Below are 27,311 nucleotides of genomic sequence, written 5' to 3' on the forward strand. Positions count from 1 at the left end.
TTCTTTGTTGGAAGATTTTTAATCACACTTTCAATATCAGTACTTGTGACTGGTCCATTCATATTTTCTATTTCTTCCTGGTTCAGTCTTAGAAGGTTGTACTTTTCTAAGAATTTGTCCATTTCTTCCAGGTTGTCCATTTTATTGGTTTATAGGTGCTTGTAGTAGTCTTTTATGATCTTTTGTATTTCTGTGATGTCTGTCGTAACTTTTCCTTTTCTATTTCTAATTTTATTGATTTGAGTCTTCTCCCTTTTTTTCTTGATGAGTCTGGCTAAAGGTTTATCAATTTTGTTTATCTTCTCAAAGAACCAGCTTTTAGTTTCATTGATCTTTGCTATTGTTTTCTTTGTCTCTATTTCATTTGTTTCTGCTTGGATCTTTATGATTTCTTTCCTTCTACTAACTTTGGGTTTTGATTGTTCTTCTTTCTCTAGTTGCTTTAGGTGTAAGGTTAGGTTGTTTATTTGAGATTTTTCTTGTTTCTTGAGGTAAGATTGTATTGCTATTAACTTCCCTCTTAGAACTGCTTTTGCTACATCCCATAGGTTTTGGATCATCGTGTTTTCATTGCCATTTGTCTCTAGGTATTTTTTAATTTCCTCTTTGATTTCTTCAGTGATCCATTGGTTGTTTAGTAATATATTTTTTAGCCTCCATGTGTTTGTGTTTTCTACCATTTTTTTTCCTGTAATTGATTTCTAATCTCATAGTGTTGTGGTCAGAAAAGATGACTGATAGATTTCAATTTTCTTAAATTTACCAAGGCTTGATTTGTGACCCAAGATGTGATCTATCCTGGAGAATGTTCCATGTGCACTTGAGAAGAAAGTGTATTCTGCTGCTTTCCAATGGAATGTCCTATAATTATCAATTAAGTCTATCAGGTCTAATGTGTCATTTAAGACTTGTGTTTCCTTATTAATTTTCTGTCTGGATGATATGTCCATTGGGGTAAGTGGGGTGTTAAAGTCCCACACTATTATTGTGTTACTGTTGATTTCCCTGTTATGGCTGTTAGCAGTTGCCTTATATATTGAGGTGCTCCTATGTTGGGTGCATAAATATTTACAATTGTTATGCCTTTTTTTTGGATTGAACCCTTGATCATTATGTAGTGTCCATCCTTGTCTCTTGTAACAGTCTTTATTTTAAAGTCTATTTTGTCTGATATGAGTATTGCTACTCCAACTTTCTTTTGATTTCTATTTGCATGCAATATCTTTTTTCATCCCCTCACTTTCTGTCTGTATGTGTCCCTAGGTCTGAAGTGGGTCTCTTTCATAAAGCATATATACAGGTCTTGTTTTTGTTTGCACTCAGCCATTCTATGTCTTTTGGTTGGTGCATTTAATCCATTTACACTTAAGGTAATTATCGATATGTATGTTCCTATTGTCATTTTCTTAATTGTTTTGGGTTTGTTTTTGTAGGTCTTTTTTCTTCCCTTCCTCTTTTGTTCTCTTCTCTTGTGTTTCCCGCCTAGAGAAGTTCCTTTAGCATTTGTTGTGAAGCTGGTTTGGTAGTGCTGAATTCTCTTAGTTTTTGCTTATCTGTAAGGTTTATGATTTCTCTGTCAAATCTGAAGGAGAGCCTTGCTGGGTACAGTATTCTTGGTTGTAGGTTCTTCCCTTTCGTCACTTTAAAATATATCATGCCACTCCCTTCTGGCTTGCAGAGTTTCTGCTGAAAAATCAGCTGATAACCTTATAGGGAGTCCCTTGTATGTTATATGTCGCTTTTCCCTTGTTGCTTTTAATATTTTCTCTTTGTATTTAATTTTTGTTAGTTTGATCAATATGTGTCTCAGCATGTTCCTCCTTGGGTTTATCCTGTATGGGACTCTCTGTGTTTCCTGGACTTGAGTGACTATTTCCTTTCCCATGTTAAGGAAGTTTTTGACTATAATCTCTTCAAATATTTTCTCAGACACTTTCTCTTGTTCTTCTTCTGGGACCCCTACAATTTGAATGTTGGTTCATTTAATGTTGTCCCAGAGATCTCTGAGAATGTCCTGATTTCTTTTCATTCTTTTTTCTTTACTCTGTTCCACAGCAGAGATTTCCACCATTCTGTCTTCAAGGTCACTTACCCATTCTTCTGCCTCAGTTATTCTGCTATTGATTGCTTCTACTGTATTTTTCATTTCAGTTATTGTACTGGTCATCTCTGTTTGCTTGTTCTTTAGTTCTTTTACATCTTTGTTAAACATTTCTTGTATCTTCTCAACCCGTGCCTCCATTCTTTTTCTGAGATCTTGGATCATCTTTATTATCATTACTCTGAATTCTTTTTCAGGTAGATTGCCTATTTCCTCTTCATTTATTTGGTCTTGTAGGTTTTTACCTTGCTCCTTCATCTGTGACATATTTTTTTGCTGTCTCATTTTTTTTCCCTTTTTTTAATGAGTGGGATTGTGTTCTTGTCTTATTGGTTGTTTGGCCTCAGGCTTTCAACACTGGAGTTTGTAAGCTGCTGGGTAGAGCTAGGTCGTGGTGCTGAGATGAGGACCTCCAGGAGACCTCCAATGAATATTCCCTAGGGTCTGAGGTTCACTGCTAGTCCGGTGTTTGGACCCAGAGCTCCCACTGAAGGGGCTTTGCCCTGACTCCTGGCTCGTGAACCAAGATCCTGCAAGCCACGTGGGGTGGCAAAAAAAAAAAAAAAGGAGAACAATTACAAAGAATAAAAATAAAATTAGACTAGGTAACTAACAGATATGTTAGAAAGAATATAAAAATAAAAATATAGATGAAACAACAACCAGAATTTAAAACAGAACCACAATAGTAAAAGCAGAGGAGAAGAAAAAAAAAAGGTGGAAAAGGCCTTGGCTGTGGACAGTGGGGCCTAGGCAGGGGCAGGGTTTGGGTGGTGGGTGGGGCCTATGCTTAGGACCCACATGGCTGGGAAAGATCCTGGGGGGGGGGTGGGAGTGGGGCTTAGGCTCAAAGCAACAGAAGGGGCCCAGACATGCCTCTGGTCTCAGAGGGTGGGGGACCCTGCCTGAGATCCCATCAGGCTTCCTGGGCCCGAGTGGGTGGGACAAACGTCCTCTGCTTCTCTCCCACTCCTCTGGTCCTGGAGGGCCCCTCCTGCCTGCCTCTCCTATTCTCCCGCAGCCTCCCTCCTATGTCCCCCATACCAACACAGCCTAGAGGGGGCCTCTGAGGGTGTAGGACCCAGCTGAGAGCCAGGCAGACTTCCAGGGCCGATTGGGCATGGGAAACGCTCGGCACACTCCCCCTGCTCCAAGCCCCCGAGGGTCCCTCTAGGCTTAGGGACCCCTCCCCCCATCTCAGCCACCCCTCAGTGGTGCCTGTCCTGTCCAGCCTCCACTTCTCTTCCCCTTTCAGTCCTCCATGTCCTACTGGTTTGCTTAGGGGTTCTTCCCATCTCCGTGGGCATCGAGGTCACCCACCAGCATCTGGCAGGCACCCTAGTTGTGGGGAGACGCGAACTCTGCATCTTCCCACACCACCATCTTGACCTCACGCATTAATTGACTCTACTGTGAGGACAGTGATTTTGATGGATTCTGGGGATACAGTAAGCTGGTCATTTTAGAAGTACATCCACAAATTCTTTGATAATCCTGGCTTCAAGAGATGAGTTTAATTACCCTCTCCTTGAGCTGGAGTGGACTTAGTGGCTTGTTGCTAATGAAGGGAATGTGAATGAAGGGATGTGGTATCATTTCTGAGATTGGGTTATAAAAAGATACTACTTCTATCTTGGGTTCTCTCTCTCTCTCTCTCTCACACACAACACACACACAGACTCTAGCGGAAGCCATGTCTGAAGCAGCCCTATGAATAGACCCAAAGGCAAACAGCTGAGGCCTCTTGCCAACAGCCATGTGAGTGAGTCTGGATGTGGAATTCCAGCCCCGGGCAGGTGTGCACGGTCTCACAAGAGACCCTGAACCAGAACCACCCATCTCAGCCCCTCCCAGATTCCAGACCCTCAGAAACTGTGAGATAATAAATGTTTTGTTGTCCCAAGCTGTAAACTTTCAGAATGATTTATTATACAGCAGGAAATTAACCCAAATCCACATCACCTGCCCACTTGGCTCTCAGGATAGGGAAAGACCGTAAACCGGGACATTTGAGTATTATGGAAGAAAGCAGACACAGCATGGTGTGTGCCATACAGTTGATGCCTCAGTAAATGGGTGTTCCCTCGGCCTTTCCTCTTTTTAAACAAGTTTACCCATTCTTCCTTCACCACACAGAGACCTGGTCATAATGAGGATGTAATCACAGGTGATATAATCTTTATGTTAAGAACTCAAATTTTCACAAATACCTTCTGAGGGAGGTACAGTTATTCTGTTTTACATATGAGGAAATTGAGGTACAGAGAGATGAAGCGAATTCCCAAGGTTGCAAGGCAGTAAGTGCCCAGTGGGGATTCCGCACCAGGCCAGCTGGCTTTGGAGCCCGCAGTGTTGTCCTCTCCAGGAAACACAGGCCAGTCCCGACTGCCCTGTTCCCAGCCTGGCTGCAGAGACACCACATGCAGCCCATGGGAAGGTGGAGGCATCCTGACTCTGCTCTGGGCCAGCCCGTGGAAAGATCTGGCACCTGGTCCAGAAAACGTGTGTAATGGAGCAGGATCCTAAGGGGTCTTCCTGGGACAGGCCGCACCATGTCCTCCACCTGCCTCTGGTGTGTAGAAAAACTTTAGCCTCCTAGGCCTTCCCCGAGTTCCAAAGAATAAATTTAATCAGAGAAGTGAGAAAATGCAGAAGCAAAGGAAAACAGTCAAGCAAGACAAAATAATCATAGTTTAGCCGTTAAACAAAATCAAGGATCTTTAGTTCCTCCTCAAGGGCTATAGATAATATTCTGAGCCATATCCTTTGAGTTATTTTGCAGAAACTGAAACCCCAGCAGGTGGAAGCTGCCCACTAGCACATAGACCCCAGACCAGTTGAACCAGAAGGTTGATGATGTTGACTCCAAATTACCTCACCACCAACCAATCAGAAGAATGTCCATGAGCTGATCATGTACCCCACAATCCCCTCCCCTCACCTTGTCTTTAAAAACATTTCCCTGGGGGCTTCCCTGCTGGCGCAGTGGTTGAGGCCTGCTAATGCAGGGGACACGGGTTCGAGCACTGGTCTGGGAAGATCCCACATGCTGCGGAGCAACTGAGCCCTTGAACTACAACTACTGAGCCTGCGCGTCTGGAGCCTGTGCTCCGCAACAAGAGAGGCCGCGATAGTGAGAGGCCCGCGCACGGCAATGAAGAGTGGTCCCCACTTGCTGCAAATAGAGAAAGCCCTCGCACAGAAACGAAGATCCAACACAGCCATAAATAAATAAATTAATTAATTAATTAAAAAAAAAATTCACCCACTCCATCTTCCCAGAAAAAGCCTATTTAAAAAAAAAAACAAAAAACAAAAAACATTTCCCTGAAAGCCATCAGGGAGTTTCCGGTCTTTTGAGCACTAGCTGACTGTACTCCTTGCTTGATGCCCTGCAATAAACGCTGCACTTTCCTTTACCACAACCTGGGGTCAGACTGGTTTCATTGCCCATGGGCGAGCAGACCCAAGTTTGGTTCAGTAACACGTGGACAGTAATAGTTTCTGATTTTAGGCATCCTGGAGCATGAAGTCACCTGCAGGCTGCAGGACTCTTGGTTAATGTGGGTGCTGTTGACCAGAAGCCCTCACATGCACTCCACTTCCTCCTGTACCCCCTCTGCAGCCTGGTCTGGCCTGAGACCCTCTCCTATATCACAGGGCTCTCCACTCTCCTTTGCAGGTGGTCTCCTGTCACATCGATCACCTCCCGCCTCTTACCTGGGGTGCTGTAGCTCTCTCCATGTTTCAGAGATTTCTGGTAACCAGAATTTTGACATAGCTCCTCCTTGGCTTCTCTCTTTGGTGATCTATCCCACTGACTATGCCCTAAATAACCCCCCACCCCACTGTTCTCTGCTCCCCATCTCAGTAAACAGTGCCTCTATCTTCCCAGCTCAGCCAGGAACCTGGAGTCATCCTCCCTCCTCCAGCCTCCCCTTTAGTGAGGGGCAAGATCTCCCTCTTCCACATCCCTGGAAACCACTTATTCTCCACCTCTGCTGCCCTCACTCTGGTCCCAGCTCCCGGCACTGCTCCCTGTGTCAGTGACCCCTGGGTTGTCTGCACTCCTCCCCGCCTGCTCCCTCCCAGTCTGTTTTCTGCAAGGTCTCCAGAACATCTTTAGGGATACAGGCTGTTCAGGGCACTCTTGTGTTTGAAGTCCCCACCTCCAACCCCAGGCGTCCCTTCCATCCTCTGGTCCAGCAGCACCCACGTGGTCTGGACCTGCCCACCTCTGCAGCTGGGACACCAGCACCAGGTCCCCAAGCACATTCCTGAGTGTAGAGCTGTCCCTGCAGAGCCCACAGGTCCCTCAACTCATGCCAGGAGAAGGGAGGGTTTCAACTCCCTTTATAAACAAGGGGACCTCTGAGAACATTCTGTCTCAGGCTTCAGTTTGATGCAATCACCCATGAGTCAACCACTTTGTTATACCTAGGGCTGCACAGCATGTGGCAGGAAGCCTTCCCTGGTCCTTCTTGGTGGAATAGCCCCTCCTCTGACTCCTCCAAACCCGTTCCCACTCCCCTTACAGCAAGAGCCTTTGCCTGCTGTCCCCATGATGTGACTTCCCCTTAGCTCTGCAGGGAGTACTGATAGCTTTTGGCTGTGGGGATGGCTGCTTCTTGTTCACCCTTGTTCCCTATAGACAGAGCTGCCAGATTTGGCAAACGAATTCCTGGGACCTACCCCACAATTCCTGGGACATACTTATACTAAAAAATGATTGATTATCTGGAATTCATATTTATCTGGGTGTCCTATATGTTATTAGCAGCCCCACCTGCATGATGCACTCAGGTAGGGGTCCAGGGCTCAAGGAATAGGGGGGTCTTAGGCAGTGGCCTGAGGACTTGCAGAGGCATGGAATCTTCTGCAGCCTCCCTCACTTAGCCCCTTCATTCTTTCACCCAACATTTGTTGAGGGCACTTTGGGCCAAGGCCCGTGCCAGGCACTGGGGCGAACCCTCAGGGATTTCCTGGTGTGTGAGAGACACAGAAACATAGAGAGATCATAACTATACAGTGTGGGAAGTGGTGGAGGGAGGGGTGGGTGTGGGGGACCAGAAATGGTCTGGGGGAGTCAGGAAAGCTCCACCAAGGATGGACCTCTGGGCAGAGTCCTGAAGTTGTGCCTGGGTTTGTGTTTATTACCAGCTGTGGCTCGACAAGGACTAGCTGGAGAAATGCCTAATACTAAAGAGTGTCTGGGCCCTAGGGGTGTAGAGTATAAGAGTCTTCAGGCCCTGAAGCTGGGTGGTGGCAGCTGCAGGGAGGAGGGGGAGCAGATTCCCTGGGGCCTGAGCCAAATCGGAAACCCCATGGTCTTCTGTCTGCCTGTGCATCCGAATCCTGAGAGGAGTTTGTTAAAACACGCTGATTCTTCGGGTAAGGGCCAGGAAGAGGCATTTTTAAGAAGTTCCCTGGGTGATGTTGGTCACAGTCTGAGAAATGCTGCTGTAGGGTCAGGGCCCCTTCCCCTGTCTGGTTTCCTCCAAGCCTTCAAACAGCCCCGTTACCATCACCCCATCGAGCAGTGGGGGGAATGGACACGTGTGTTTGCTCAGCACACCTGGGAGAAGAGACCGGGCCCTTGTCCCATAGTCCTTTACCCCACGCCCGCCAGACCCATCTCCCCAACCCCCAGCCCACCCCACCGCCACCCCACCCGGGTCCCTTAACATCTGTGAAGGAAATGTACCTGCTGATCAAAGCCACGAATGGTTCATAGCAGCCTCTCTGGGAGACTGATGGAGAAGCAGGGGCCCAGAGAGGGGAAGACTTTGAGCACCATCTCTCCCACCCCACCCTGCCCAGGTACACAACGAATGCTCAGCTCCTGGTACAACCAGAGGCTGCGGCTGTAGTAGTTGCTGAGAAGCCACCCATCTCCAGAAGGCTGTGTGCGCCCACGTGTGCACATATGGGCGAGTTAGCAATGCGGGCGTGTGTAGGAGCATTTCGTTATCTGTACTCTGCGTCTTCACAGAAAATCACCATCAGGAATGGCATGTGGTCTCTCGTACTGGATTCTTCCAAGTGGCCAAAGCATTTTTGTGTCTGTAGGTGTTGCCACCTCAGGGCAACCTCGTTCCCACCTCATTCCTTGGGGATAGGTGGCAGATAGTCCACTTTGGGGTGCAGCTCTCTAGGAAACAGGAGAAGGTCACTGACGTCACCCACTTGCCATCCCAGCCCCTTGCACAGGTGCCTCTCTGCCTCTTCATTAACTGAGACAATATATGCAGAGGGCTTAGAAGAGTGCCAGGCACGCAATAGGTGGCATCCAAGTGCTACCCAGTGTTAGGAGTGCTGCCCCCGCCCGCAGCACCCTGCACAGCCTAACAGGTGCTGGTGAAGAGCGAGCCTGCCAGGCTCCAGCCACCCGTGTCCTGTCAGTTCCGTGAACAGGACACACTCTCCCACCTCTGGGTCTTCTTCACTCACGTTGTGCACAAGTAACGTTCGCTCTGTTCACTCCTGCTTGTCCCTCAGCTCTTGGCTTCAATGCCACCACCCCAGAGCTCCCTCTGGAGCCCCAGCTGTAGAAAGTCCTTGGCTATCTCTCTTAGCGCCCTGTTCTCCTCCTTAACTGGTCTCCGGCTTCTGCCTTCACAACACTAACCCCACACCTATTCTCTTACCTACTTTTTTTTTAACGTTTCACTAAAAAAGTCAACTTTCTAGTTTGAAACAATTTTAGATATACAGAAAAGATGTAATGACAGTGCAGAGAGCTCCTGTGACATAAACATCTTACATAGCCATGGTATATTTCTGAAAACTAAGGAGTGAACCTTTTTACTGTATAGACTCATTTGGATTTCACTTTTTCCACTAATATCCCTTTTCTTCTCCAGGATCCCATCCAAGAAACCACATTACACTTAGTTTCCAGGTCTCCTTAGTTTTACCTGGCCTGTGACAGTTTCTCAGGAGTCTTAATTTGTCCCGGCTGCCATAACAAAATACCACAGGCTGAGTGGTTTGTACATGGTGGAAATCTACTCTTTACAGTTTTGAAGGCTGGAGATCCGGGAACCAGCATGGCCAGGTGAGGGCTCTCTTCTGCTTGTGTCCGCACATGGGAAGGGGCGAGAGAGAGCTTTGGGGTCTCTTGTTTGTTTGTTTGTTGTTCTTATTAGTCATCCACTTTATACACATCAGTGTATACATGTCAATCCCAATCTCCCAATTCATCACACCACAACCCTCATCTCTGGGGTCTCTTTTAAGGGCACTAATCCCATTCATGAAGGCTCTACCCTCATGACCTAGTCACCTCCCCATGACACCACCTTCTAATACCATCATACTGGGGGTGAGGATTTCAACATGTGAATTTTGAGGGAACACAAACCTGCAGTTCATAGCATCAGGCTTTCCTTGTTTTGCATAACCTTGGCACTTTTGAAGAGTACTGCTGGTCAGGTATTTTGTTGAATGTCCCTCAGTTGGGGTCTGTATGCTGTTTTCTCATGATCAGAGTGAGGTTATGTGTTTGGGGGAAGATCCCACTGAGGCAATGCTCCCTTCTCATCACCCCATATCAGAAGAAACAAGATGATAACACAACATACCACTGGTGAAGTTGACCTTGACCACACAGTCAGGGTACTTCACCCAAGGTCATGGATGTCAGGTCTCTCCACCTAGCGCTACTATTCTTTACTTCCTGCTCTAATTGTCAAACTCACACTCCATAGCATTTGCCATCAACTGATATGTGATGTATTTTACTTTTCTTTTTTATTCTTTGTTATTTTTTTTTGTTATTGTCACTCCATTCTAGAATATAGTTCCTCCAGAGCAGAGATCTTTGTTGTTTTCTTCATTTATCTCCAGCACCTGGAGCAGTGCCAGGGGCTATTCAATAAACATCTGTGGACAAAAGAATTACCTTCATCACAGTTTGTAATTCTGCTTGTTTGTTTGTGTACCTGGTTATTGCCTAAGCCCGCATCTGCTGGGCTCACCATTACACCCTTTTACTAGCTCCTTGCCTGATTCCCTGTAGGCACCCCATGAGCAATGGCCTTTGGATGAAAGAGCTAAATAAACAAGTGTAGTCTGGGCAAGGCTGTTTAATGGGGCATGAAGTGCTTCCTCTGGAGACCAAGTTCATTCTTTTTGGTCTGGGTTTCTGCAGGGAGAGGTGGGGAAAGGAGTCCTGGGCCCTAGCATTGTTCCTCCACTTTCTGGCAGAAGTGGAGTCCACAAGGGGAGGGCCTCAGAGTGCACATAGTCAGAGAGGGAAGTGAAAGTGGGTTCCTAAGAACACGAATGAACTTGGCAACAGCTGCCAAGAAACTCAAAGGGGGAGTCACTGCTATGGGTTGAATTGTGTCCCCCCAAATTCATATGTTGAAGTCCTATCCCCCAGTACCTCAGAACGTGACTGGATTTGGAGATGGCATCTTTAAAGAGATGATTAAGTTAAAATTAAGGTGGGCCCCAACCCAATATGACTGGTGGAGATTGGAAGAGGAGAAGATTAGGACACAGACATCCACACACACAGGGAAGCCCATGTGAGGACACAGAGAGAAGACGGTCGTCTACAAACACAAAAGAGAGCCCTCAGAAGGAACCAGCCCTGATGACACCTTAATCTCAGACTTCCAGCCTCCAGGACTGTAAGATAATACATTTCTGTTGTTAAGCCACTCTGTCTCTGGGACTTTGTTATGGCAGCCCTAGTAAATGAATATGGCGGCTAAGAAAGGGGGTCCTGAGGGGGACAGCCATGCCTAGAACGCGGGCACTGACAGAGCTGGTCCTTTATTTCGCCTGATGAATGAGGTCTATCCCAGGGAGGGGCAGGTGGGGCTGATGGAGAAGCAGGTGTGGATGGGTGTGAGCGCCCCCTAGGGGGATGAATGAAGCATCTATGGTATGCACAGATGGGAGAGTGAGGGGCAGGAAGAGGTCCAGGGAATGATTTAGGTGTGGCGTGGATGGCCAAACCGCCCTGAAATCAGGAGGAGAGAGAAGAGACAAAACCTGGGCCTCGTGTTCAGAGTCCCTGCCGCTGGACTGCAAGCGCTGTCCCCTCTTTCCTCCTTGCTCTCCTTCCCACTCCCTGCCCTGGTCCAGGCTGAAGTCTCCACAATTTCCCATCCACACTGCAGCTCACTCAGCCTCATGCTCTCTCCAGCTGTTCCCTTGGCCTGGAAGTCCCCGCTCTGTTCCCAAATCTGCTGTCTGTGAAGCCCTACATGCTCTTCAAGACCAGCTCAGTGTCACTTCTTCAGCAAAACCTTCCCTGAGCCCTCAGAAGTTAACTCTCTTTCTCTCTCTCTGAGTTGCTCTATCAGTTTGTTCAGCCCAGGATCGTGTGACAATTGACTTACAGGACCTGCCGTGACTCCCAGCTCGGCGCTTCCTTCCATGACACCCCAAATCGGCCACCCCGAGCCCGGCCCGATCCCCACACGGGAGCTGTTTTGTGACTGTTTGCTGAGTGAACTTTAGACAGCGCTGGACCTTGGCCTTACACACGTGGCACAGCCAGGACCTCCCCCTGACCTTGGACTGGCTGAGTAAACTCTGAGAAAAATATTTGCCAAAAAAGACCAGGTGTTGCGAAAGGAAAAGACACACAGGAGCAGGTCTGGCTCCACGAGGAGGCCCCATCCTCCAGAGCTTCCCAAGCCCAAAGCAAAAACGCAGACAAGCCGTCTGGCTCTGGGTGCAGCCATCTACCCTGCTGCCAGCCGACACCTGTGCCATCTGGGTCCCCGAGCCTGTGGGGCTCTGGACAAGCACTTATGTTGCCCTCTGTGAAATGAGGACGCTGAGACAGACCTTACAGGGTTGTTGGAGGATTAATGACATCACAGATGCAAAGTGTCCCCACAGCTGGCACATAGTAGGTGCTCAGTACTTTGAGGGATGGTCAAAGCTTGGGGTTCTGACCCCGTTAGTTCTAAGGGGCACCCACACAGTCCAGTCTCTGGGGTCAGAGCGCTGGGCACAGGCTCGTGGAAAGCAAGCTTTGGGCACGTAAGGTGGGGCAACAGGCACTCAGGGGTCAGACTTGGGGGCAGCTAATTAGGGGACAGTCTGAGACTGAGTGAAGGACTCATTCATTCATTCATTCATTCATTCTTGAAAGTGTCCAATCCCCTTTATTTGATAGACAAGGAAGCATGGTGGGTTTCGTGAAGGAGGAGAGTGAGCCTACCTGGGTGACAAGGGAGCTGGTGCCCTGATGCACTTGACCTGGGCTTCTGTTTCTGGGTCATGTCTCCTCCACAGCAGAGCCCAGGGCTGAGAGGGTGGCCTGAGGGCCACACTCCTGGGGTCAAATCCTGCCTCCACCACCAAGGAGCTGTGTGACTGGGTAGATTACCTGTTCTCTACAAGCCTCACCTTCCCTATCTGTAAAGTGGGGATAATAGGAGTGCCTGCCTGGTACAGGATATTGTGAGGGGTAAGTGCAACCATCCAGATTAAGCACCTAGCATCAGTCCTGAAACATAAGCTATTAATGTTGCTGTTCCCAGAGCTACTTCCAGAAGGACAATGACATCCAGTATTTGCAAAATGCTTTATTGTTATTGCTGACACTAAAATCCACAGTTAGTCATCAGGGTCTTCAACTGATACTCTAGTATTTGCAACAGGCCTCCATTCTCCCACCCCCAGCCAAGCCCACGAGGTTGTAAATGTACCCACAGGATGGTACAAACCTGGGATGGCCGTGTCCACCCTGCCGTCCACCTGCTTTCCTTAAAAGATGGGTGGCACTTGGATGCATTGAAATCAACTGATTTGTGGGGAACATTCTACCCTTTTTATATGATTTCAAGGATCCTCCAATCCTTGACCTGACCCTTCATCGTATACATGAGGAAACTGAAGTCCAGAGAGTGACAGTATTACCCAATGTCACACAGCTGGGACAGAAGCCCCACTTCATATCCCCATTCCAGTGTCCTTTCCAAACCATGGCAAACTGGTAGCTGGTATTGCAGACAGGTGGGGAACTAGGCTTGGGAATATGCTTCCTGGTGGAAATATCTACTGGAATAATCCTCCTGGATTGGATTCTGAGCTTCTGTCTGCCACTAGCATGCTGTGTGGCCTCTCTGGATCTCAGTGCTAATCTCCATTGATGAAAGGTGAGAGCAAAACCAAATGTTCTCCAAAGCACCCATCTTGCAATCATGTGAAAAGAAGCAATCATCAGTATTTCAATGTTATTGTTATTACTATTATTTGTGGAAGCCTCATTAGTCAATTAAACCTGCGTATATCACCAGCTCCCAGCAGATACATGGCCATAGTGAACCCTCATCTTCCACTATGGAAGCCCGTGCCTTTCAGGAGAAATCCCCATCTCAAGGGCGAGTCACTTTGCCGAGGAAAAGGATGTGTTTGCTGTTCTCCACAATGAGCATCAGAAAGGGCCTGTTGAATACTATCCTTTGAGAGCTCATCCGGGCAGATCTGAACATGAAGATCGTCCCCGTGGCTGCAGCCGCTTGGGTTCCCGACTCGTCCACCTCCACCATGGCTTTGTGCACCATCTGCAGGGGAGACATCAGGCGTCACCGAGCCACCAGGGGCTGGGAGATGCCATCAGGGGGAAACGGACAAGCTTCTGCCCGCAGCATCACTGTCAAAGTTTCTGTGCTCCTGAGCCATGAAGCAGATAGGAGATGATGTGATTGAACAACTACTGCGCACCACGGCTTACAGGTGAGTGCATGCGTCTTTCACTGAATTCTCACTGCATCTAGCAGCAAGCGTGTGACTCTCCAAGTTTATAGAGAGAAAGGAGGCTCAGAGAGGTCAAGTAATTGCTGGAGGTCACACAGCTGGTGAGTGAAGGAGCTAGCATCCAATTCTTAGTTTTGACTGCTTCAGACAAGACACCTTCCCCCAAGGCACGGTGCTGGATAGGGTTTCCCATTGTTCAGATGCAAAGTGAAACCTTTGCTTCTTGAGGGGAAAGAGGAGAGAGAGAGAGAAAGGATTTGGAATGAGGAATGGGATAGAATAGGATGGAACAGGATAGGATAGGATAGGGTAGGATAGGATAGGACAGGACAGGACAGGATAAGATAGGATAGGATAGGATAGGATAGGATAGGATAGGATAGGATAGGATAGGATAGGATAGGATAGGATAGGAATTTCTGAAAGCAGGTGCTCAGGAGCTTCTGGGCTCACCTCAGACACCTGGATGCCGGAATGGTTGGAGATGCCGGTCAGGTCAGCATGGGAGGTGAAGACATCTCTGATCCCCAGCTTGGGGAGGACTTTCTCCAGCTGATAGGAGCCCTCAATGGAGAACTTGGGTAGGTAAAGCTCAAGCTGCCTGGAAAGAGAAGAAGACCTTTCTTGGACCCTTTCAGAGCACTGGCTCACTGAGCTCATATTCCTGCCATCTCCTCTTGGTTTCATAATGCTCCTCCAGCCCGTTGCCTACAATGGAACCCATCCCACTCTGGACTTGGACCTGGGCTGTCCCCAGAGGTCACTGCCCACTCTGATGGCCCCACCAGAAATCCCAGCTTCCAGCCCTGCTCCCTCTAGCTGGGTCAGGCCAGGGGGCTGGGACTTCACATGATGGCTCTGGGCTGGGAGGCGGCTCCCAGGCCAGGTGAGTTCTCCCACCACTGCCGTGTGGCCCTGCAGGTGTGCAGCAGCAGGCCGGCCCTGGAGTGGTGTGAAGAATACCTCTTCATGGACATCTTGAGCCACTTCCTCAGTGTTTTTTCTTTCAGGCCATTTTCCACCTGCCCCATCCCGCCCTCGCGGGGGAGAATGAAGAAGGCGGTGGCGTTCCCTTGGTAGGGGACCCCTACCACCCTGCAGGAGAGGTTTCGGTCCAGGAGGTAGTAAAACTGATCCTCTCGTTTCATCATGGGTACCCGCACCACCGTCTCCGAGGTCACGTGGAAGTCCTGCTCGTGGGTGCTTTTGCGGTTGAAGCTTGTCTCCCACTTAGCTGAAGATTAAAATGGAAAAGGAATTAAACATTCTCAGCTGCCAATGAAAAGTGTGCAGACAGTAAACCTACCAAACAGACAGCATCCTCTTCGGAGCAGTCTTATTGGCAGAAGTGACTGCCAAACCTCTTGAATATAAAGACAAGCCCCTTCCTAATTCGGGGGACAGGCTTGAACTTTTTGTGGGGCTTTATTTCCACATTTGCAAAACAAGGAGGTTGGTTTTCGTGTCTTCAGAGACCCTTCACCCCTAATGTTGTTTGTCTGAATCTCTGATGTTGGTACTCAAGGTCAAACATCCCAGTGAAGAGGGTAACTAATATGTATGGCTGACAAAGCTACACTATATCTGGGTGAGTTAGTCTCTTTTTCACTCTTTTCCCAATATTGGATCTCAATCTGGGTTTGGGAGAAAGGTTGGTAAGGTTCCTGCAAAAACATGATTTTTCCAGCTGGGAAGTCTGTGATTATGCTTCTTGCTTTGTCTGCTTCGTACGGGACATTTTGTTCAAAGTGGTACAAGTAATTGTTTCCATTTTCTTACTAGTTATCAAATATAGATCCCGCCCCCATGCCCCACTTAGATTATTTCACAGCTGTCCTCTGCAGCCTCGCCCTGGACCAGGGGACAAGGAATCTTAGAGCCCAAGCACGATACTCACCATCTGTGACCACGGGAAGAGGGGGGCTTGGTTAACAGCTTAACTATTTTCCTCTTTCCTTTTCCCTCCCTGCCCCTCCCCATCCTCAGCAGGCCCCGCACAGGGCGCTCAGGGGCTCAGTATCTAGAAGGAGAAGCAGGTGTACAAGCTGGGATGAGTAGGGATATTGACAAGAAATGCCAGGGAGATAAAGATGGGGAGGTCAGCTCTTGGGGAGGGGAGAGAGGACTGTTCAGGGAACAGGTTCTTGTTCCAGGATTTCTCGGCTGGGGAAACAGCCCCTAGGAGGATGTGGGTACCAGGGAGCATCTGGGAAATGCCCTCTAAGGCCCTTCTAAGGCCCACAATCCTGCCCTGAGTAGCCATGCTCTCAGTTTCTTTGGCATCGTGGCCTTGACAAACTCACGCTTCAGAGCCTATGTGGAAGCGGTTGCTTTAAGTGTCCCCAGGGGCACAAACAGGAACCAGCTGTTCCCCAGTGGAGGAAACAGCATCCGGGGTCTTTCACACCACCTTCTGCAGTAAGAAGGCACTGTCTCACCCAGCTGCCGTTGGCTTCACTCTATCAACAGGGATCAGAAAAGAATAAATCCACTCCCACTCTTTCATGTGTGCGGGAATTGGTTTTGTTTTGTGTTTTGTTTTTTTTGTTTTTTGACAAAAGCATCTTAAAAGAGAAAGTTCAGGTTCAAGCCCAAGGGCCTTACCTTTAAAGAAAATGTAATTCACTATGACCATGACCTCGGTGCCATCCAGGCCCTTAACCAAGTCCACAATCTTGCCTTTCGTTTGCTTTGCCACGTAATCATTGATCTGCTTCTGGGCCCCTTCAGGGTCCTCAAAGTCGGTGGGGAAAGTGTCTGCCAGGTACAGCGTCCTCATGGCGCCCAGGAAGGTCTCCTCGATGGGCACCGCGGGCTTGGTGAACAGGGCGTTGCCGAGGCTCAGCTGGAGGCTGTCTCCGGGCTGCTCGAGCTCCCGCAGCAGCCGCTGGGAGGCGCTGTGGAGCTCCTCCTCCTGGCCCTCCTGGGGGTTGAGGCCCAGGCCCGCCAGGACCTGCGCCTTCGTGTTGGCCCGCGCCCCCAGGGAGAGCATGGCCAGGCTCACGGAGATGCTCAGAGGGGAGAAGAAGATGTTCTGATCGGGGACAGCCGCGGCCAAGGCCCTGTAGAGGTCGAAGACAAAGTCCCGGCTGCCAGGGGCCACCGTGGCGACTGCGGGCGGCAGCTCCGGAACTCTCTTCTTTTGGGGGCGGCGCAGGGTGGCCATCCGCGGGCTGAGGAGCGCCAGGCACAGGAGGAGGCGGAGCCGCATCGTGGCTGCCCGGTTCTGAAAGGGAGAGTGGGAAGATGCCCTCAGAGAGAGGATGGGAAGATCACAAGCAAGGCCGACATTCCGGGAGGCGGCGCCATCAACCAGAAGCCTCAAAGGGCGGTGATGAATCGGAGAGGCTGCGAGTGAGGGTTTAGGTAGCGCGGGAGGGGCTGGAGCACAAGAGACCTGGGGACATGGACATCTGTTGGTGGGGAGAGCAAGGACGAGGCGGAGGAGTGAGATCCCAGGCGGGGACTGGCCACCAAGGCAAGAAGCGTCCTCTCACCCACATCGAGGTACACGTCACAGGGTGATGGGACGTGGGGCGGAGGGTTCTCCCGTGTTTTGCTGGGTTAGTGGCTCTGAGGTTACCGGGAACTGGCAGCCTGTTTCCATACCTGGCCCCCAACCCTCACTTCCTTCCCTGGGTGTAGCATTTGCAAGACCTCGTGTCCTTCTATGAGCTCAGGGCAACTCCCCGCCGTGGCCCCTGCCACACTGCTGGATTCGTCCCTGTTCATTTGGAGAGTCTACTCCATGGCGTGGTGGGTAGGGTGCCAGCCTCCTGTGGTTCATTAGTGAACACACGATGCCATCAGTCCCCCTCTCCTTCCCCAGGGGCTGCTCCAGGACCCCTCAAAGCCATCCTTGTCCCTCATCAGAGGCACCTTCCCCCCTTGAGGAAATTCTGCCCTCTTAACGTGAGCCCCCCAACTTCCCTTCTCTTCTGTGATGGGCTGAATTGTGTCCCCCAAATCCATTCATTGAAGTCCTAACCCCCTGTACCTCAGAATGTGACTGTATTTGGAGACAGGGCCTTTCAAGAAGTAATTAAGTTAAAATGATGTCGAGCGGGCCCTGATCCAATGTGGCTGGTGTCCTTATAAGAAGAGGACACTAGGACACAGACACACACAGACTGAGGGGCAACCACGTGTGGAATGTGAGGACACAGGGAGGAGGAGACATTCCCATACAAGCCAAGGAAAGAAGCCCCAGGAGGAAGCAGCCCTGCTGATCTTGGACTTCCAGCCTCCAGGACTGTGAGACCATAAATGTGTGTTGTTTGAGCCCCCAGGCGTCTCTTCTTCTGTGTCTCCCCCAGGTGAGGAGGCCCTCAGCTTCCTTTTCTCTGTCTACAGCCTCTCAGGTGGGCCCTGGGGGCTCTTCCATCATTCTGGCCTTGTCCTCTGCCCACAGTCTCTCTCATGACCACCTTCCTAGACCCCTCCTCTCCATCCAGAAACCCTTCCTGTGCCCGGGCCTCCTAAAGCCCTCCTTCCACACCCTGTGAACAGTGCAGACTCTGCAGCCCAGCAGCTTGGCTTCAAGTCTCAGTCCCACTGCTTCCTCCAAAGTGTGATGTGGTGCGAGTCAGTTATACCCATGCCACTGCCCCACCTGTACAATGGAGGTCATGACAGAACCTCCACCAGGGGCTGGGGCTTTAATGATCAACATATGTAACGTGCTTGGAGCAGTGCCCGGTGCAGACATGCTGTCCAGGTGTGAGTTTTTGGTGTGGCAGCAACTGGCCAGAGCCCCACCCGAGACCCCCGTTTCCTCAGCTGTACCGTGGGGAACATGCTTTCACACACACACTCTCGTGGCAGCCTGGTGGCGGCTGGACAACTGATTCCCACGATGGCCTGACTGACCCCTGATGAGACCTCTCGCTGGGCGTGCATCCCCCGGTGGACACCATGTCATGAGGTGCCCCAGGCCCAGGGCGAGCACAGACACAGAGTCACAGACCCATGCAAAACCAAACTCCAAAGAGCCCCAAAGAGCTGCATTGGACGTGGCTGGCGGGGGGACACCAGGGATCTTGGGGATCAGCAGTCCTGGCCGTCTTTGTCTGAATGAAATTGATGGACTCAAGCAAGTCATGCTCACCACCCCTGGCCTCCAAACTGCACCTGAGCCCACAAAGGAAGTTCACTTAGAATATTCTGTCTGCAGAACCTCCAGCAACCCTGAACCAAATATAGCGGCCTCAGCAGTCCCCATGCCCGTGGGAGGCCCAGGTGCATCGCCAGCACCCGCCCCTGCTGGGTGCTGCGCTGTCTTGACATATATCAACTGCTTTAGCCTCACACCCGCCCACGGAGGCAGGTTCTATTACTGGCTCCATTTTACAGACGGGTCATCTGAGGCTCAGAGAGGATGACTTGCTTGCTAGTAGTGGCAAAGCTACTAGGGTTCAGACCTAGTTCTGACCCTCACAACTCACGCTCTGAACCGCCACCCCATTTAGCTCCCCCAGATCCCTGGTCCTCCTCGTCTGTATCACAGCCTCCGGATCTTGTATTCTTGGCCTCCACGGTCACCACCGATAGCCCCTACTCTGCAGAGAATTAAGAAATAGGCTTCCCATGCTGACACTCCCTTTTTGTTCCCACTTTGAGACTTGCCTTCATGGAAGTCTTTAAAGGACATGAGTGGGTGGTGTGATCTCTGTGTCCTTTAGTGTGCAGAGTGTTAGAACCATCAATGTAGCAGGATGCTGCTGAAGAAGCAGTTCAGCTCACCAACCCCCCAGCTCCCAGACACAGATGAACACCGAACTGATAATTACCCTAAAAGAAATACTTTCAAAGAATAGCTACAGACTGCAGAGGAGTTTTCTGCTTGGACGGAGCCCAGGGGCAGCTGGCAGGGGAGTAGGAGTGAGAGTTCCAGTCTCCCATCCTCCCATCCCTGCAGCCTGGTGACCTTGAGCCAGGCCCTTCCCCCCTCAGGCTTCAGTTTCTTCATAAAAACCTAGAGGTCTGGTGCTGTGGCTCCACCACTGCCTGACCCCCCTGAAACACCAGCGATCTGACGGGCCAGAGCCACTTCTCTGAACGCCCCATGAGTCCCCATAGAGAACAAGGGCTCAGCTTCCCTCAGGCTCCCCTGGGCTGCAGGTTTGGGACCCAGAAAACCTTGCTCCATTTAGCTCTCTCTCTCTCCCTCTTATTGAAGCCACTGTTTATTAAGGACCTGTTAGACACCCTATAAATATTACTGCATTTCATCTTTACCAAAAGTGTTATTAGCCCCATTTTACAGCCAAATAAACTGAGGCTTAGCAAAATGGAAAAGCTTGTCCCAGCCAGTGAATGATGGAACCAGTTTAAAATCCAGATTCCTCTGACTGGTGTACGTGCGGCCTCTTGGCTCCCTTTTATGGCTCTGAGGAGTGACACATCGTGCCCCCTCCTCTGTGGCTGCTGGTGAGTGTCCCTGGGTCTCTCCCAACCTGTTCACCTGAATTAGCTCATTTACACTCCTCCACAGCAACATGGAGTTGGTATCCTTGTCACAACTGTACGGAAGAGGAAACAGACGGTCAGAGAGATTACTTCTGAGAAAGTGGAGGCCCGGGGGTGCTCATTTCAGGTTTCCTAGTTTCTAAGGCCAGTCTTTGCCATTACACTCCTGGGCCTCTGGTACAAATACACAGCTTACAGAGTTTTGTGCCAACTTTGAGCCAGTGGAGAGTCTGCTCCAGGCTCTGTGAGCCTGGCTCTCAGGACACCAGCCCCCGCGGCGTGCCGGCAGAGCCTGGCCTGGCTGACCCTCTCCTGGGCCCTTGACGCCAGTGTGTCTGCAGAGGTGCTCCCACGTGTCAGAGGGGAGAAAGCAGATGGATCAATTTCATCTGGCATCCCAGGCCAAAGGGACTTGCGGCGGCAGAGGGTGGGCACGGGGTAGGCAGGCCCTGGGCAGTCCTTCCCCTGGTCCCCCACCATCCAGACCCAAAATCTGCTGGCGTGTATTCCAAATGTTAGGCAACAAAGTCCCACTGAGGTAGACTTTGGACTCAGCCACGGGAGGCGTGCAGCTCAGAAGGGTCTGTCCACTATCTGCTAATTACGCAAGGAGATAGATACAAGATGTGGAGCCCAGGCAGAGAGCGAAAGACAAAATCACAACTTCCCCCGGATCCTAAAGACCAGGGGGCAGAGCCTCCTGGCATCAGTGACCTGGGGGATTTTCCTAACCTCCCTTCCCCATCTCCAGACTATCAGCAAGGCTTGTCAGTTTCTAGCTCCGAAATCTGCCTGCCTCTCCCCATTTTCCCTGCCACCATCCTAATGGAAGCCTTTTTTTTTTCTTTCACCTGGACCCCACTTCTCCTGCCCCTGAGAGCCATTCTACATACATAAGTATACTCTGAAAGAATCCCCTTCAATCACAGACACGGTCAAGGCGCTCCCCTGCCTAAGAACGTTCTTGCTGCCCACTGGCTTGGTAAAACCGAACTCTGATTTGCGCGATAACCCATGAGGTTGCATGCAGTCTGGCTCTGTCTTGCTGTCCCCAGCCTCACGTGACCAGCTCTGCCTCCCAGGGCACACTTCTTCTTTTTCAATTCCTAACACAGAAGCCCCGTCCCAGCCCTGGGCCCTTGCACACTCTGCTCTCCCTCCTGGAACCCTTTCTCCACCTTTCTCACAAGGACCAGTTTCTCCCTGAGTCCAGGACTCCACTTAACTGTCACTTCTTGGCAGTACCTTGTCCACACGTGACCACGCCCTCTCCGCCATTATTCTCTATAACAGCCCCTTTGATTGTTTCTCTCATGGCTCCATCAGTTACAGATGTGCAATTATGTATGCGTGTGCTGTTGACTCCTCTTGTCCTGGCCTCTCCCCCACTAGAACATGTGCTTGTAAGAGAAGACCCTCATCTGTGCTGGTCCCGCCGTGACACTTTCAGTCAAGAGGTGGTGCTCAGGCACCCCTGTGAATGAATGGATGAGTGGATGGATGAATGGACCCTGTCTCCTTCTCTGTAGTTCAGAGGCGTTAGACCACACGCTGGCCACCGAGTCGTGGGAATGAGCCAGGCTGGGCATCCAGGGCTGAGCCCTCGTGGCCCTGGGGCTAACATGCCAGCTGACCTTGAATAACTCAGCTGACCTTGAATAGCTCAGCTTCAGTTTCCTTTCTCTTTCTTTTTTAAAACCACTTTATTGAGGCCAGACTGACACCCCAAAACCTGTACATATTTAATGTAGACAACTCGATGAGTTTGGAGAGAAGTACACACCCGTGAAACCATCACCACCATCAACGCCTAAACACATCTATCACCTCCCAAAGTTCCGTCCCGCCGCCTTTATTCTTCAAGCTGCAGTTTCTGGATCTGTCAATAAGGATGTTGGCCCAGGGGAGCAGTTTCCCTTTTATTGTTGCATTTCATGCCAAAAGCCCCATGCTTAGAAAAACTGAAAATTTCACTCACTTTACATCCACATTTTGTTTATTTAACAAATGGCCAAATGGCATCTGGAGCTCTAACAACCACTCTGGGTAGCAGCCTCTGGGCAGGGCAGCCTTATCTCAGGGAAACAGATTATATTTGAACATTTTTCCTGGTTTCTAAAGGTCCAAGGTTCCAGGCACAGAAAACAATAGAAGCTACGGTTTATCGAGCACGTCCTGGGTACCAGACATTTTGTCCCCGTTCAGGGTTTCTCAGCGCTGTTGGCATTTGGAGCCAGAACATTCTTTGCGGTGGGTGCTGTCCTGTGCATTTCAGGGTGTTTAGCAGCATCCCTGGCCTCTACTCACTGGAAGCCAATAGCAACCCCCGCGCCCCAGTTATGACAACTAAAAATGCCTCCACACATACCAGGTGTGCCCGGCGGGGAAAATCATACTTGGGTGAGAACCACCACTTATCTAATCTTCACAGTCACACTGTGCAAGGGGTGCAGTAATTTGCATCTTATCCACAAGGAAGCTGAGGCTCGGCCGGATTTAGTGTCATCCCCAAGACCACACAGCAAGGGGTTGGGGGGGGTCCCCCACTTCTCTACTCCAGAGACCCTGGCTCCCTCCCCACCACTGTGTCCTGCTCACCCTGGGGCACCTCCAAAGTTTCTAAGCCCTCCAAATCCCATAACTCCAGAGTCCATTCCTCGCCCCCGAGCCCACGGCCCTCCATCCATTGTGCCTGTACTTACTCTGTCCAGTGGCCGAGCGTGCACACAGCAGAGGCGACGGTCGGTTGGGCTCGGTAAAGAGCAGAGGGCTGGCTGGACTGGAGCCAGCATCTGTCACTGACAACAGCGGGGCCCTGACTCCGCCCCTCCCCTGGCCCCGCCCCAGCCAGCCTCGCCCTGTCCTGTCCTGGCAGGACTTCTAGGCCTACCAAGCCAAAAGCCACCTGAGCTCTGACCAGGGCCATCTCGTCATTGCCCCGAAAGCCCTACACCAGCCACCAACTGCCAGCAATGGCACGAGCATCCCAGGCAGACCAGGATGGACAGGTGATCAGCTGCTGGCTGGTCCAGACACAGGGAAAGGGACATCCTCTCAAACCTCCCTTCCTCCAGGCTGATTCCTTTGTTTCCTGCAGCCAATTTGCTGCGGATCTGGAGGATTGAGGACCCAAGCTCTTCAAAGGCTTGTGCGCTTACTAGACTCACGGACCCCCGTAGCCAGATCCCGGTGGAAATTAGATGGATTGAGAGGGTCTCACAATGGCTGAGATGAGGGGTCACTGTATCCACCCCTCTTATTGCACTCATAGCTGAACCGAGGCTCAGAGAGATGACGGAACTTTTCAGAGATGTGCATCAATTAGGGACAGAGTGGGGCTGAGTGCCCAGGTCGCTGGCTCCAAGGCCAGTGCTTTTTGCTAAGCAAAGGTCTGTCTCCAGGATTTCTGTGGGCTCACTTGGACTGTCCTTTTCTACCTTGAAATTGGGGCTTCAAAACTCAGCCCCACACTTTCAAGAACATTTCCAAGTGCTAGGATGTTGGCTCAACCCTTGTTTCATTTCCAAGGTCCCCATGCCTGGGGCTTCCTAATACCGGGGTATCCAGTGCGTGGCCATGACCCAGAGGTTGTGTGGGTGACTGTAGGGTGTGGAGTTGGTGGAGGAAACAGAGGGCCAGGCGTGACCCAGAGGAAGCGATCCTGACGCTCAGCAACCAGGGTCCCTCCACAACCTCTGAGATGTCCCCCTTCTCGCTCCCTGATTCTGGGCCCAGTTATGGCCCATTACCTCTTTTAGTCCTTACAACCACCTTACAAAGGGCATAATACTGAACTTTATCGCAACCTAGAGATAAGCACAGTCACTACCAGGCATCAGGTGCTTGTTTTGTGCTCCCTGCCCTCACAACGCACTAGATGATGGGCACCAGCATCCCCGTGGAATCCGTGAGAAGACAGAAGCTGAGAGAGGTTAGGTGATCAGCCCAAAGGTACACAGCTAATAGGGAGAGGCATTAACAAGGAGGAACTAGGTCCCTTCTGTCCAGGTTTTGCTTTCTGTCCATTGTGCCATGTGACATAAGCAAAAGTCCTTCATCTCTTAGTCTAGAGATTCCCCAACTATGTTCTATAGGGAGGGAATCAGTGTTACCTACCTATAGTAGGATGGATAGCAGTCCCCCAAAGATAGCCACATCCTAATACCCAGAACCTGTGAATGTGACCTTATATAACAAAAGGGATTTGCAGATGTGATTGAGTTAAGGATCTTGAAATTGGGGGGACTATTATGGATTTCCCCTGTGGGTCCTAAACGTAACCACAAGGGTCCTTCCTTATGAGAGAGAGAGAGAAAGAGAGAGAGGAGAGAGAGAGAGAGGTGGGAGATCAGAGTCAGAGGAGGCGATGTGATCAGGAAAGCAGGAGGAGAAAAACAATGTGATGTGAGGCCGTGGGCCAAAGCACTCCAGAAGCAAAGCCTGCCAACATCTTGATGTTGGCCCAGGAAGACCCGTTTGGACTTCTGACCTCCAGAACTGTAAGAGAATAAATTTGTGTTGCTTTAAGCCACTAAATGTGTCATAACTGGTTACAGCAGCAACAGGAAACTAGTATAATACTCCAAAACGGGTTCCCGATGAAACTATGTGGGAAAGATGGGACTAAGCAGATGCTGAAGGACTTCTCCAGCCCATGTGCCTGTCCGTGGAGACACCCCACGTACCAAGTCCCAGTCCTTACGTTGTAAGGACTATCTTGAGAATTTGGGGAATGGGGCAAACCCTGACTGCCTATTGTCACTCGGAAGGGTTCTGAAGGAATGGGGGCTGGGAATGGGTACACTTGGAAAAGTTTTGAGGGTGTCTCAGGGCATGGATTAGTCTGCTCTGGCTGCCAGAACAAAATACTACAAACTGAGAGGCTTAAACAGCAGAAATGTGTTTCTCACAGTTCTGGAGGCTGGAAGTCCAAGATCAAGGTGATGTCAGGGTTAATTTCTGGTGAGATCTGTCTTCCTGGCTTGTAGATGATGCCTTCTTGCTGGATCCTCACACAGCCTCTTCTGTGTACATGTTGGGGGGGGACAGAGAAAGAGGGGGAGAGAGAAAGAGAGGGAGGAGAAGCAAGCTCTGGTGTCTCTTCCTCTTATAAGGATACTAGTTCAGTGGGATTAGGGCCCCATCCTTATGACCTCATTGAACTTCGATTACTTCCCTAAAGGCTCTTTCTCCAAATACAATCATGTTGGGGGTTCAGGCTTCAATATATGAAGTTTTAGAGGACACAATTCAGTCCATGACAACTGGGGTGAGAGAGTAGGATGGGCCAGTGGCCAGAATATGGGAATTTAAAGGACCAGGTAAGTCATGCCAGATTTATTTTTCCATTGACATCAAGAGCAACAAAGAGCACCATTCCCGATAGGCGAGTTTCACCCTGGGCAGAGTTGGGTTGTGTCACCCCCCTGAGTGTGTGTGTGACAATGTGGAGCAGAAATGCCTTTCAGTGGGGGCTCTTACTATTCGACCTGCCTGGTCCCCACCACCGTCAGCCCACTTTACCTGTTCAGGTGACCTGCCAGCTCTGGCAGGCATGTGAGGTTGTGACCCTGCTTTAGAGGAGAGTTGTGATAAAAGATAAAATGAAATAACAATAGTGAACATTTGTGGAACAGCAAAGATGTGTGCTTTACATACAGAACCTCATCCAGAATCTACAGTAGGCTTATGTGTTAGGTCATCATCTCCATTTTACAGGTGAGGGAACTGAGGCACAGAGGGGTGCCCCAAGTCCCACACCGTGTCATGAGTTCAACTGTGTCCCCCCAGAATTGAAGACTTAACCACCAGTATCTCAGAATGTGACCTTATTTGGAAATAGGGTCATTGCTGATGTAATTAGTTCAGATGAGGTCCTACTGAACTAGGGTGGGCGCTTAATCCAATAAGACTGACGTCCTTGTAAAAGGGGGAAATCTGGACAGAGACACACACACAGGGAGAATGCCATGTGAATATGAAGGCAGAGATCTAGAAGCCAAGGTACACCAAAGATGGCCAGCAAACCCCCAGAATCCAAGAGAGAGGCCTGGGACAGATGCTCCCTCACAGCCTCAGAAGGAGTCAACTCTGCCATCACCTTGATCTTGGCCTTCTGGCCTCCAGAAGAGTGGAACAGTACATTTCTGTTGTTAAACCACTCAGATGTGGTCCTTTGTTAGAGCGAAACTAATACACTAACCAACTAGTATACTCAGTAATTGGTAGATTCCAGGTTCAAACACAGGTATTCTGGCTCCAAAGTCCAGGTTCTACGCTCAGATGCTCTGTGGCCTCTTGGTAACTCCTGGAAAGCGCTTGTCACTGTGCCTTGCTCATCGCAGGCGCACAGAGCTTGGAAACCATTAGTCTTAGACCTGCTCTGCCTCAGAAAAGGACTCCTCACCTTCCCAGGCAGCCAGAAGTGGAGCAGACACCCTCCTGCCCTTCACACGTTCACACGTTCACATGCTCAGTCAGAGCTAGGGGCTCCCAGGCCTGTATCTTCCGTGGATCCCACGTCCATCCACCACCCTGCCCCCCGACTGCTACAGCAGCTGTGGGATTACACGCCCACTTACAGGTGCAGAAACTGAGATCCGGAGAGGTAAGAGCTAGCCCCTCAACACAGGTAACGGAGAAGTTGGGACTGCAGGCTTTCTGTCTCACCCCAAATTTCAAGTGCCTCTTCCTCCACTGAGGAAATCCCTCTGGTTTTCTGGCTAGTGGCCAATCTCCACTCAGTAACTCTTTGTTGAATGAGAGATTTAATAACCAAATGAACCCATGATGCTTCTCTCCACACCTGCTTATGAGGGCCATGAAATTCGTCCCTCCACTGGCACCTGGGTCCCCCAGGCTTCACGATGACACTCATGACACTCACTTGCCTTCCTCTGTCCTCCCATCACAAGGTACAAAAAAGATTTCTCCTTTCCTGCCAGGGGAGAATGATAGAAATCGCTAGCATACCCGCCCGCCCGCCCCTCTGATGCTGAACTCCGGTCCCAAA

The 27,311-nt window shown here is 50.3% G+C and overlaps 1 protein-coding gene across 1 annotated transcript; it reads right to left on the reverse strand.

The window, feature by feature from the left end:
* Positions 1 to 12,644: 12,644 nt before the first annotated feature.
* On the reverse strand, positions 12,645 to 23,096 carry SERPINA5 (serpin family A member 5). Its single transcript, XM_082384562.1, has 5 exons — positions 23,002 to 23,096; positions 16,436 to 17,057; positions 14,795 to 15,065; positions 14,285 to 14,432; positions 12,645 to 13,638 (listed from the first exon to the last, which is right to left on the reverse strand). The coding sequence occupies exons 1-5, from the start codon at positions 23,089 to 23,091 to the stop codon at positions 13,450 to 13,452; spliced, it is 1,320 nt and encodes a 439-aa protein (XP_082240688.1). The 5' UTR covers positions 23,092 to 23,096; the 3' UTR covers positions 12,645 to 13,449.
* Between the last annotated feature and the right edge of the window lie 4,215 nt (positions 23,097 to 27,311).

The sequence above is a fragment of the Balaenoptera borealis genome (genome assembly GCF_965194805.1).
Source record: "Balaenoptera borealis genome assembly, chromosome: 3".
NCBI lineage: Eukaryota > Metazoa > Chordata > Mammalia > Artiodactyla > Balaenopteridae > Balaenoptera > Balaenoptera borealis.

Coding starts and splice junctions, on each gene's coding strand:
- SERPINA5 (XM_082384562.1), bottom strand. CDS start 23,091: ATGCTGGCTCCAGTCCAGCCAGCCCTCTGCTCTTTACCGAGCCCAACC. Junction 17,058..23,001: donor ACGCTCGGCCACTGGACAGA/GTAAGTACAGGC, acceptor TCTCCCTTTCAG/AACCGGGCAGCCACGATGCG. Junction 13,639..14,284: donor CCGGCATCCAGGTGTCTGAG/GTGAGCCCAGAA, acceptor TCTCCCCTGCAG/ATGGTGCACAAAGCCATGGT.